The sequence below is a fragment of the Battus philenor genome, unplaced genomic scaffold (genome assembly GCF_028537555.1).
Source record: "Battus philenor isolate CCGP_79_NKW_IND1 unplaced genomic scaffold, ilBatPhil1.0.hap1 SCAF_4, whole genome shotgun sequence".
NCBI lineage: Eukaryota > Metazoa > Arthropoda > Insecta > Lepidoptera > Papilionidae > Battus > Battus philenor.
The window spans coordinates 7,606,799-7,617,860 of record NW_027181704.1 but is presented as its reverse complement, the minus strand read 5'-3'; the positions used below and the strand labels follow the sequence as shown (position 1 = coordinate 7,617,860).

The following is an 11,062-nucleotide window of genomic DNA, read 5'->3' as shown; positions in this document are numbered from 1 at the left end:
TTAGTATTCATATAATGTCGGTATTTATTACACAAAACTTGCTTAAAATTACTATAGATTTGCTATAACATTCAAAAGTTTGTTGTTAAGAACTATGAAGTTGGTCAGTATACTCGTGAAAATTAGTTATATTCCTACCGAACGAATAAAGTCGCTGAACCGAGTGTGTATTGCGGACGCCACTAACGAGGGTTTTATAATGATGAATTTCGAGCATTCTCTGTAATCATAACTCGAAAATGTTATTTTTTTAAGCTTGAGCTTTATTTTAAACTGCCAATTCTATAATATATGTAATTAATATATTTGTAACGGATTTAAAAGTAATAAAGAATATGATTCAGTGTATAAAGACAAGATGAAGTATAACTTTAGTGCATTGAAATATTTTATTTCAAATATTAATAATAAAACAAACGGCTAACAGATGATGCAAACCCAAGAGAATATTAACTAATCAATTCTCAGAATGTAACTACCAGTAACTATATGATAAACACAAAACACTATACACATGTAATTCAAATTTTTATCCGTTTTTTACAATAATAACATGGTAATAAAATTGACTTATGTTCCATCAGGTCTGCTGAAAAATTATACTACGACTATAGAATTTGTTTCACATTACGTATAGCGTAAACGAAAGGAATCCTTCTAATGTCAAGCCGGTTTAAATTCCGCGGAGTGTCTTAATATTCTCACATGTATGAAATACCTTATTCGTTCAAGGAATCCATATTTTGTTGACATAAAATTATAGAACGTTTTACTACAATATTCAAATGTATACTTTGATGTTCAATTTGTACTGCCTGTAATACGGAATGATAAAAATAATAAAACACTAAATAAAAATAATGTTAATAAGTCTTCCTGTAATTATTTTTACAAATTGCCATTATCTTCCTATCAGTGTATTTTACTTTATAATGTTTAAAATGTCGTAAAGATCATCGGTCATAGGTTAACCCATTACAAACTACCGGCGGCCTTGATGCTTTGAAATATTATTAAGTCCAATATAGAAAATGTAAAACTAATATTATTACAATTTTATACACGTTAATTTAATTGGCTTGATGGCGAAGTAAACGAGACTGTGCGAAACATACAAATCATTTGTGACGAGATTGTGTACTCTTAAACGCGTTTATTATTGACTCGTCGCTGCTGATAAAAGTCTTGTCTAGTTTAATTATAAAATACGATGAGTTCCTCAATAATCATTTCTAGTTAGTTAGCGTGTCTAACGTTAAAATGATTCGTTTCATAATATGTGTTGTAATTATTTGTATACTTTGGTATTACGTAATAGTTGAAGCCGCGCCAACTTCGGGACAGGATTTTGCTGTTGTTTTTAGTAATCCTGTGAAAGACCTAAGTGATTACTTTTTCCATAAACTTTTAAAGAATAATAAACAAAACGGTGACGGTAGAGGTGTAACACCTGATACCTCAATGATTGATGTGCCAATGAACACAAATAGCTGTACAAACGGTGCTGTCAAGGATATCTACGGAGCGTGTAGGATACGGTGGTGATTGGGGCCGCACTTAATATTTCATGATATTGTCGCGCAGTTTGTTCTAAAACATTCGATAAAATGGACGTAAAGTTTGTGTTGTTTATAGGTATTATTTTTGTGTATTCTTTTCCGTTGGGACAAACCGGTGTTGTATTCAATTTTCATGACAAATTGCGTATGGCTACAACAACCACAACCGAGTACGTGAAGAGTAGTCAGATCATAAGGGTACCTGAATTAGACTGTCCTGATGGAGAAAGACGTGATCATTTAGGCACTTGCAGAATGAAGTTTTAAAGGTAAGAGTAATATACTTTGTATTATTTTCACGGAAATAAACTTTTAATAACTATTACTTGCGCAATACTTATTGAAACAAGGGGCATATTATAGTGTCTACATTAGTACACATGAAAAGAAAAGCGCTACCGTGTATCTTTCATCTCATGTACAGACTCAGAGTAAGCCTTTTAATGTAAACCCAAAGAAGAAATTAAATGTATCAAAAAATAAAGTGTATACATGAAAATCGTAACAGTCTATGTTTTTTCAGATGCGAATCCGGTGGGGCTACCAGACTCAATGAAATAATTTATTGAATGTACATATTTAAGAGATTACTTTGAAGCTATATTTTCTATAAATATTATCAATTCGTGGAATGAAACATTTATCTCGAGTAAAGATCCCGTTGGTCATAAGGTCATGAAGTTATCAATACATATTCTCGAAAGTAGCTTAATTATTACAATATTTTCTAAAGAGCTGTGAGAAGAAAGACACGTTTTAAGCAAGATGAAATTATCGCTTTTTGTTTTTCTTTGCGTTGGTGTAACATTATTAAGCAATAGCGTCAATGGAGACGTTGTTGTCGACCTGTTTGGAAGGATTCAACAGTCTGCTCAAAAGATCGGAGATGACATAAAAAACGTTTTTCAGAATAATGGAAGAAGGAGAAGTCAATATAAATATGAACCAGTAAAAGTATCTAAGCCCGAAGAAAGTGAAGAGGACAGAATTGTGTTTGAAAGGCCCGTTACAAGTACACAAGCCACTTTGACAACGACCAAGGCTACCGCTAAAACGAATGGAACTGAACAAGAAGGAAGAGAAAATTTCCGTGGCGCTTGTGCAACTGGGTACGAGCGTACAGCTGATGGAAGATGTAAACCGACTTTTTAATAATTTTTACACTTTTAAAGAAATAGGTAAAATTTTTGGTTACATAACTTTTATAAATATGTAATTTGTAAACAAAATACGACTTTTTTGTATAACATGCCGACTCGTTGATTGTGTAATCATAATGTATTCCTAATTATTACCGTTTTAGTACATGCTACACGTGTATTTCAAGTTATTGTGATCATTATTTTGTGTTTCTGTAAATTTTCTTTTTACATTTATAAGTTTAATTTGGCCCCCAATTTCTATTTTATTTACTTTTAAAAATCGATACACGTGAAACATTGTCAAAGATTTTCAAATGCGTATTTAATTAATGATTAATTATTATTTTTTATATCTGCGAAGTCATAACGCATGATTAACATATTATAATTTGTTAATTGCATTTAATAAAAATATTATATATTTTATGAAATATGTGTTCTCGTATTCTTTAAAACTCTGTTTTATTTATTAATTTTAAAGATACGATAGTAATACACTTGGTTTATTTCTTAGGCGGTTTAAGTATAAATCTGCATATGTTTACATACGTGTTACATTTAAGCATCGCTGAACTCGTTTATTTGCTAAACGTTATAAATATGTTACGCAAAAAACAACATGATTTTCTCGGTGTTAATTATCTATTCTGTAAAATTTGCACATAAATAAATTGTTACATTAAAAAATTATTACATTTTAATTCCTCTTATTTTAAATCAATGACTTATTCTTACTATACTTAGAAAGTCTTTATTATTTACCATAAAATGATAAACCTTCTTAGTCGAAGAGGCTGTACTATACACTATGTTAAGCTCATTTGATTAATTACATGTTTAAAGTGAAATGGATTGGGTAGTACCATATTTCTCATTAATTATTTTTTCGCGAGAGAGCGAATGACTAATCAGATTGCAGATTTTTAACATTTCTAATCTTTTTAATTTATTTTAATAAACTTTCCCATTTTTTATTCTATTTTTATCATCAATTTGATAAACAGAAATATAAAACTGTTTTGACTTATTTGTATACATAAAAATCACTTTAATGTTTTCGAGGAACTAATATTTATTGTAATAAGATACTAATTATTCTAGCTATTGAGAATATGAAAGCATCTTCGTGATAAGCGGGAGACGACCTCGAGGAGGCACTAAAGATCCATGTAATTTGTTATAACTTTGATTAAATAAGTTTTAACAAAGATTTAACTTTTATTAAGTAACTTTTAACATGTAATAAGAATTTAAAAAAGATTTATTCCTTTAATCATAGTATATCAATGCAGTATTTGAATAAGATGATTCATATTTAATCCTATTTATCAAGGTTTTAAAGAAAATGTTTCTAGCGCGTTGTTCCATCTTAAAATCCTATTCAATTGTTGATAACATTGTCTAGCAGGACCTTCACATATTTTTGATATATATATATATATATATATATATATTTCTTTAAAGATAGCGTTCTCATACAATAACCAAAAATTAGTTAATAATTGATACAATGGCTATTATTTGCTTATCATTAAGCTTACATTGGAAGATTACCATTATGTCATTACCCTGCTTAAGTTCCATTGCTACCAAACGTCACAAATATCGAAGATAAAATTAAATGAAGAAGTCAAAGTTTACAATAATTATTCAACTAGCAAGATTATTACCATTTATAATAATATCATTTCGTGATTTAATTTTGCTTCTTTTAACTGTACTGTTTATATATTACAGTTCAAAAATTTGTATGCATTAAATTTTTGGATTTCTTTACTGGATAGTAAATTAACGTAGATTAAAAACATAATCCATCTTACTCTGGGTCAATGGTTTGTACACAAAGTTGACGCACATAACATGATTTAGAACGATTATTAATCAGTAACATCATTTATGTATGTTTTTTTTATCCTTACCTAATAATATAGTTCCTCGAAAAAAAATTACAAATATTTTTATTTTCAGTTACAATTTAAATTCAGAACGACAAAACATTCTTGGCTATAACTAAATAATATAGGAATTGCAATACGGATCGATATCGTATATATTGAATACATCTTTGCCACGTTAATTTTGCTTTCCAAATTATTTTCAAGTAAGATAGGACATAAATTTCTATTATATTTATGTGATATAAGCCCGCCATGATTTATTCTGATGATTATGTCAAATCTGAAGTATAAGAATTAGTGCAAACTAATTAGCCACCATCTCAGGCAGTGAATTTGAAAGAAAATTGTTACGAAACCGTTGTTGTCAAAGAAATTATTGAGAATGAGTTCCGTAGACAAAAGGAAGTAACCAACATAGCTCAACAGATTGACAACCATAAATGTAGAGGTCACGGTGTGCCAAGCGCAACGAAGTACGTCCACCCACAAGATGGACCGACGACCTTTTTTTAACGGCCTCCGAAAATGTTGGATCTGGGGCCTCACTAACCGGCTCTTTTGGAAATTTACAGGAGATGCCTACGTCTAGCAGCAAAAACGTACTCTGGCTAAAATGATGGTGATGATGAATTCATCATCAACATTCAATTGAAAAGGGGTCGTGAAAGGATAACGGAATATTTCCAAGTTGTGTACTTCAATAAAAGTTATATATATCCGTCTGCCAAATATAAATTATTCTTGTATAAATCCTTACCCAATAAATATTCATATTCATTATCACAAACTTGCATGTCCTGGCAATTACGATGATTATTATGACAGGTTTTCTTATAAAATGGCAGCCTTTAAAACAAAAAATCTTTGATGCAGTTAGTATTCCCACAAAAGCTGGCATTCAAATCTTTGTTTATAATTGTAGCTATATTATAAGCATTAAAAATGGAAAAATTTTATGAAGTTAAAAAATTACAGATTTTCTACAAATTTCTTTCAAATTATTTGTTTTAGAAAACTTGTGGAAGGTTCAAATGCTCTGCTCCGCTCACGTTACGCTATAAATCAAAGTTGGCTCGTGTAAAGTGAAATGTGAAAGCCACTTACCTAATGCTGAAAGCGGCGACAATCTCATTCCGGGCGACAAATTGAGAACACCTTCCGGCGTCTGGACGGCACCGCACAACCCGCACGAGCCGCATTTTCTGGTAAATAGCTATTTATTGCGGTGGAGAGCGAGACACCTGTCCCTAACGGGGAAGTTAGGCGGGAGCGGTCACCCCGTGAAATGTGTTGCTGTGTGGACAAACAAATAGAATGTTGTATATCGAACGGAACATACTATTATTGTTACAATTTATACGAAAACAATTATAAAAAATATGAAAATTCCTTATTCAACACGTGTGGTGATGGCAAGTATCTCTTATGAGGTCAAGATTAGTTTTCCAACTGTTCGAATGATAAGGACGGTCGGATAAGTCGATAAATCGGACTTGAGAAGAATAGGAAAGAAACTCGACGAGACAATATTTTATTAAAAGAATATAGAATTACATATGTAATTAACACTGAAATAGCCCGTAGGATAACGAACACGTTATTCTAAAAGTATACTTTTTTATGAAGGCATTTACAGTATAGTAACACTTAGCACCTACAACGTTCTTTGATATTTTTGTTCAATCAAGCAATAGGAGATTTCTGAACATTGGATATGGATTGGACTGTAAAAGTGTATATGTACATTATCTATAGAATGATTTACTAACTTGATGAAGCCGAGTACACAAAATTTGTTTTCGCATCTGGTATTTACATGGAAGTTTCTGTAACGTAAAAAAAATATAACATGTCCTACCTTTATAACATTTCAAAGTGTATGGAAGATTTCAAACGTAATTGAATTATTATACATCTTAAATAAATATCGAAAGTATCAATGTTGAGATTTGTAGGTTAATTTAATACAAAGATATCTACATACATAGACATGAACATATCTAAATAAAGGACCAACGATAAAAAAGTCTCTAGAAGCTTTAATATACTTTATTTTAATGAGATGCGAACAAAAATACTTTTGCGGTTATGGTAAAACGCTTAAGCTATATCTCCATACATGAAAAAACACAAACAGCTTAATTAAACAAACCAAAACCACAATAAAGCTTCGTTAATAAACGGATCAGTTTCCGCTCGCATATCGAAGCATCACGTTTTGAATTACGCAGCTAACGCCGTGTTTATTTTTATAAAGTTAAACCGCAGTGGCCAGCTTATTCGCATGCCATTATGGAATGACACTAAGGAATATTACGAGTATAATCTCAATAATTTCAGTATCAACGACGTCTTTACCTAGGTTCCACCATGGTGAGTAATGGAAACACATAAAAAACAATAAGAAAATCACAAAAACTTCGTAGACGGGAATCAAATTGAAAGTAATAATTACAGTTACTTTTATTAGCTTATTTTAGTTATGTTATATAAAATTTTCAATTACTTTTTGCTCAATGTTTTGGATGTAATAATGTCTCTGTTATATTGATATTTTTTATTCAAGCTTAACTAATAATAATGTACGGTTAAATAAATATAATAGAAATAAATAAGGAAAGAGAGATTATGTACAAAGTAAGTCATCAATCAACATCAATCTTTAAAAAACTCTTGTATGAAGTGTTATCTCAACTGGCTTATTACCATTATTCATAAACTTTTTTGCCCAAGGATGACTACTGTTGGATATAGGGCTCCCCTATAGATTTCCAATTATACCGGTTAGACGTGGACTGCTTTCAGCGTCTTCCAACGATCTTAATAATTAAATTAAAAATATCTGTCCGTATCGTGGGTGGACGTACTACACTACTTAGGTTTGCACTCCAAAACCTAAAGGCTCTAGTTGTTTTACGCGCTATGTGGCCTGTCCGCTGCCACTTGCTAATTAGCTCGACTGTGTGAGTTTCCTGTTCGTCATCTTCACATTTAGTCTCGTTGCGAGCTTGCCAATGAGTTCCAAGGGAGACATCATGTAACGGTGCTGTAAGCTATCACTGCTAACACCATTTTACTTTTTTTTGGCAGTTGAAAATTTAAATGTTTTACTATAGTGGATCATAATTACTGCAAAAAAAAATTTAGTTATACGGGGAGTGGTTATTTCGATTCAATATTATTTGTTAGCAACAAACTAAATTTTTATTAAAAAACAGTTTATAAAAAGTTAAGGTAGTTTAAATATATACAAAAGCAATGGAAAAATATAACAAATGCTTACAGTTAAGAAAACTTTGGTCTAGGCAATTAGACCGTTTACTAATTGGTAAGCTTTTCACTTTAAAGTTGTAAGTTTGAAGTAAACTCTCAAATGCATTGACTGGTTGGCATAATTATCGAAGCAATTTTAAAAAATATTGATTTTTGCCATTGTAAATCTCTTTACTATGTTTATTTAAAATACTTACATTGGGTTTTTGATTTTCTGATTTCTTTGTCATGATTTATACAGTGTTATCCCATACGACGACCTGGTATATCCTTGTCACTGTTAGGTCTACCACTTAATGTAAACAAGGTGGATTCGTTCGGTATTGTTTTCCTTTTCACAAATATTTAGAATACCGAACAGTCTTTATTCTCGAGAGTACTAAATAAACATCGTACAGGTTTCAAAATCGAGAAGAATTGATGGTGTACATCACAGCGGACGTAAACAAAATGTAAAATAAAGTTACGTTGCGGCGTTGTCACAGCAGACTAACACAAATAACTCAATTGCCCGAAGCGGAACATCACTTTGAAAACAAATGGGGCAGTCACCTGTCCGTGGACCGATTTGATTTAAATTGGTCAACATTTTTTTTTTCGATGTTCAACATTATTATTTTGAATAGAGAATAACATTTCTTTAAAAGTTGCTCTTTGATTTTTATGTGTACTTTTAATACTGTGTGTGACATATTGTTTTTACTCTACTAATGACTTTCAATTAGGGACTTGCTTACAATATGTATTATTCACGAAAGACCCACACTTTCTCACGAAACAACGAAGATATCTTTTTTATTTTCAGCCGCTGGACACTCACTGCAAGGTCTAGGCCGCCCCCGAGTGTTTATCTCAGGTATATATAGTCGTCTACAACTTCGAGCGTACCACTTCCGTCAACTACTTGAGAGATTATCGAGCATTGTGCCCAGGTTCTCCATGGTGTCAGTAATTGCGATTATATCATTGTCAAACCGAAGGTCAGTGAAATATAAGACACACATTATACTATTTTGTGTGGTTTTAATTGAAGTGTGTAAGATATTTCACTATATATTATATCTTTTGCTAGTATACATTAAAACATATTCATTTACATTGCATTCAAGTTTTGTATAGGCGACAAACACTTAACAGTAATATTACATAATACATCATTAGATTAGTAGAAATACTTCTTCATTGTATAAAATTATCAATAAATATGACAATGAAAGTCACCGATCAATGAAGCTGGATAAGAAACGAGCACTACGATGCTCGTCGAATTAAAACAAACTAACATTCTTTCCTTAAAATTTAATTCACAAATTTAAAAAGAAACAAAGATTTTGCCAAAGTAGCAGCATGCAACTTCTTTGAAAAAAAAAAAGTAAATTAAGGTGAAATAAAATTGTGTTTTGAAAAATAATCTAAGATAGATTATTTATTTATTAATATTGTTTGAAAGTATTGCCGGCTAAAATTGTTTTAGGGGATGTCCTACATGGGATACCATTTTGTTGCAGGGGCAACTAAGAGTTATGCCGGACTCTTATCGTCTAAAACTGTGTGATGTAGATGATTGAATAAAACATCTCGCTTGCAGCTTGTTATGTATATGAATGACTTTATCACGAGTGAGTCTAAGCTATGATTGCCGGAACGCCTGTTGTTTTTACGTTAACTACAATTTCTTTATGTACTAAACATATACAGGAGAGGTTCGAATTACATGTGTTAATGTACCTCTTCGTAAAAATATTTCGTCTGATATTATAAAAAAATATATATATTTGATACCAAAATCTCGTATTGCACAAATTATTGTATAGGTATAAGAAGGTGTCTGAGCCATAAGTGGTTAAGTCAATATTACAAGTAAGAATGGCCGAGTTTATAGTTCGTTTCCACAAGCCGAGATTACGACGCGAGTTACATGTAAGTGTGAATTATGACCGCCATAGCGCTGCTCAATCTTCTCGGCGTCTATGAGAAAATACTACTGCTGCGACAGCGTGGGGCGCAGAATGTGGAAATATTTAAACGGACGAAGGCCGCATGGAGCAATAGATCTTTCGGAGATTAGATGTATAGAAATGGTTTTAAAACTTTATTTATACTTACCCAGGAAATAATAATATATCTTTTTCAATCTACAGATAATTTGTCTTAACAAAATGCAATATTATGAACTAATATATTTTAATATTTTAGATTGTCTCTGTTTTTTTTATGTACACTACATCTACAGACATGTAAATGTCTTTTTAGATATTACTTTTTTAATAACAAAAATCGAGAGAGTAAAGTAAAGCTATATATATATATGTTTTTAATAACCGCGCAATGAACATAAACTTATAAGTAATCACTTTTAACTATTCGATGAATAATTAGTTGTCCCCGCTCGCTTTGCGTGGCCTGCACTGTTTTTGTGGGTATAATTTCATAAAGTCTCTTCAAAAATATCCTGACCTTAGTTTTATATTTTATAAGAGTTATATAGTATGAAAGAAAATGATTCTTATTGAAGGCTCTGCAACCCTCGTGCGGGTAGAATTTCATAAAATTTATTCTTAGCTTTTACTTGGTAAAATAACATCTTTATAAAATTTCAAGCTCCTCAATTTTATAGTTCAAAGGTAACGTGATTAGACACTTTATATGTGAAAATCTCTATTATATGGAAATATGTTAGTAAATAAGTTTTGCCGAAATATTTTACAGCCTATAATTGGACTTTAACCAATTGACGTTATTGTATGACCAATAATCGTTAATAACGAATTGACGTTAGAGACCCATGAAGCAAACCTCACTTATATATCTGTACCGTTTTTACAAGTTGGCTTTGGATAAATAGAGATAGAATAAAATAAAATACACAGTTAAATTTACATAAGAAAATTTCTTTACCCCTTTAAATTGCTCGTGGAATTGTAAATAAGAATATCTCGTGTTATAAATATTACGCTTGGGACATATCCGATTAGCAAAGCAACAGAAGTATACCAGAAAATAAATGATATGAGGTAATTTTCTTTATTAAAATCCGTGAAAATTTAATAGGTTTGCAAAAATCAATAACAAAAGAATACCATCTTTGATAATAATTTCATTTAACTTTTTAATAATCGGACTTAAAATATTTTATTGCACATGTACTTGAATTTTAATTTTTGATGCATCAAAAATATCCAACGTAAAA

The 11,062-nt window shown here is 31.1% G+C and overlaps 1 protein-coding gene across 1 annotated transcript; it reads left to right on the top strand.

Moving 5' to 3' along the window:
• The first annotated feature begins 2,142 nt into the window (after positions 1 to 2,142).
• Positions 2,143 to 3,402, top strand: LOC137928646 (plasmatocyte-spreading peptide-like). Its single transcript, XM_068771553.1, has one exon. It carries the CDS (start codon positions 2,325 to 2,327, stop codon positions 2,709 to 2,711), a length of 387 nt encoding a protein of 128 aa, XP_068627654.1. The 5' UTR covers positions 2,143 to 2,324; the 3' UTR covers positions 2,712 to 3,402.
• The last annotated feature ends 7,660 nt before the right edge of the window (positions 3,403 to 11,062 follow it).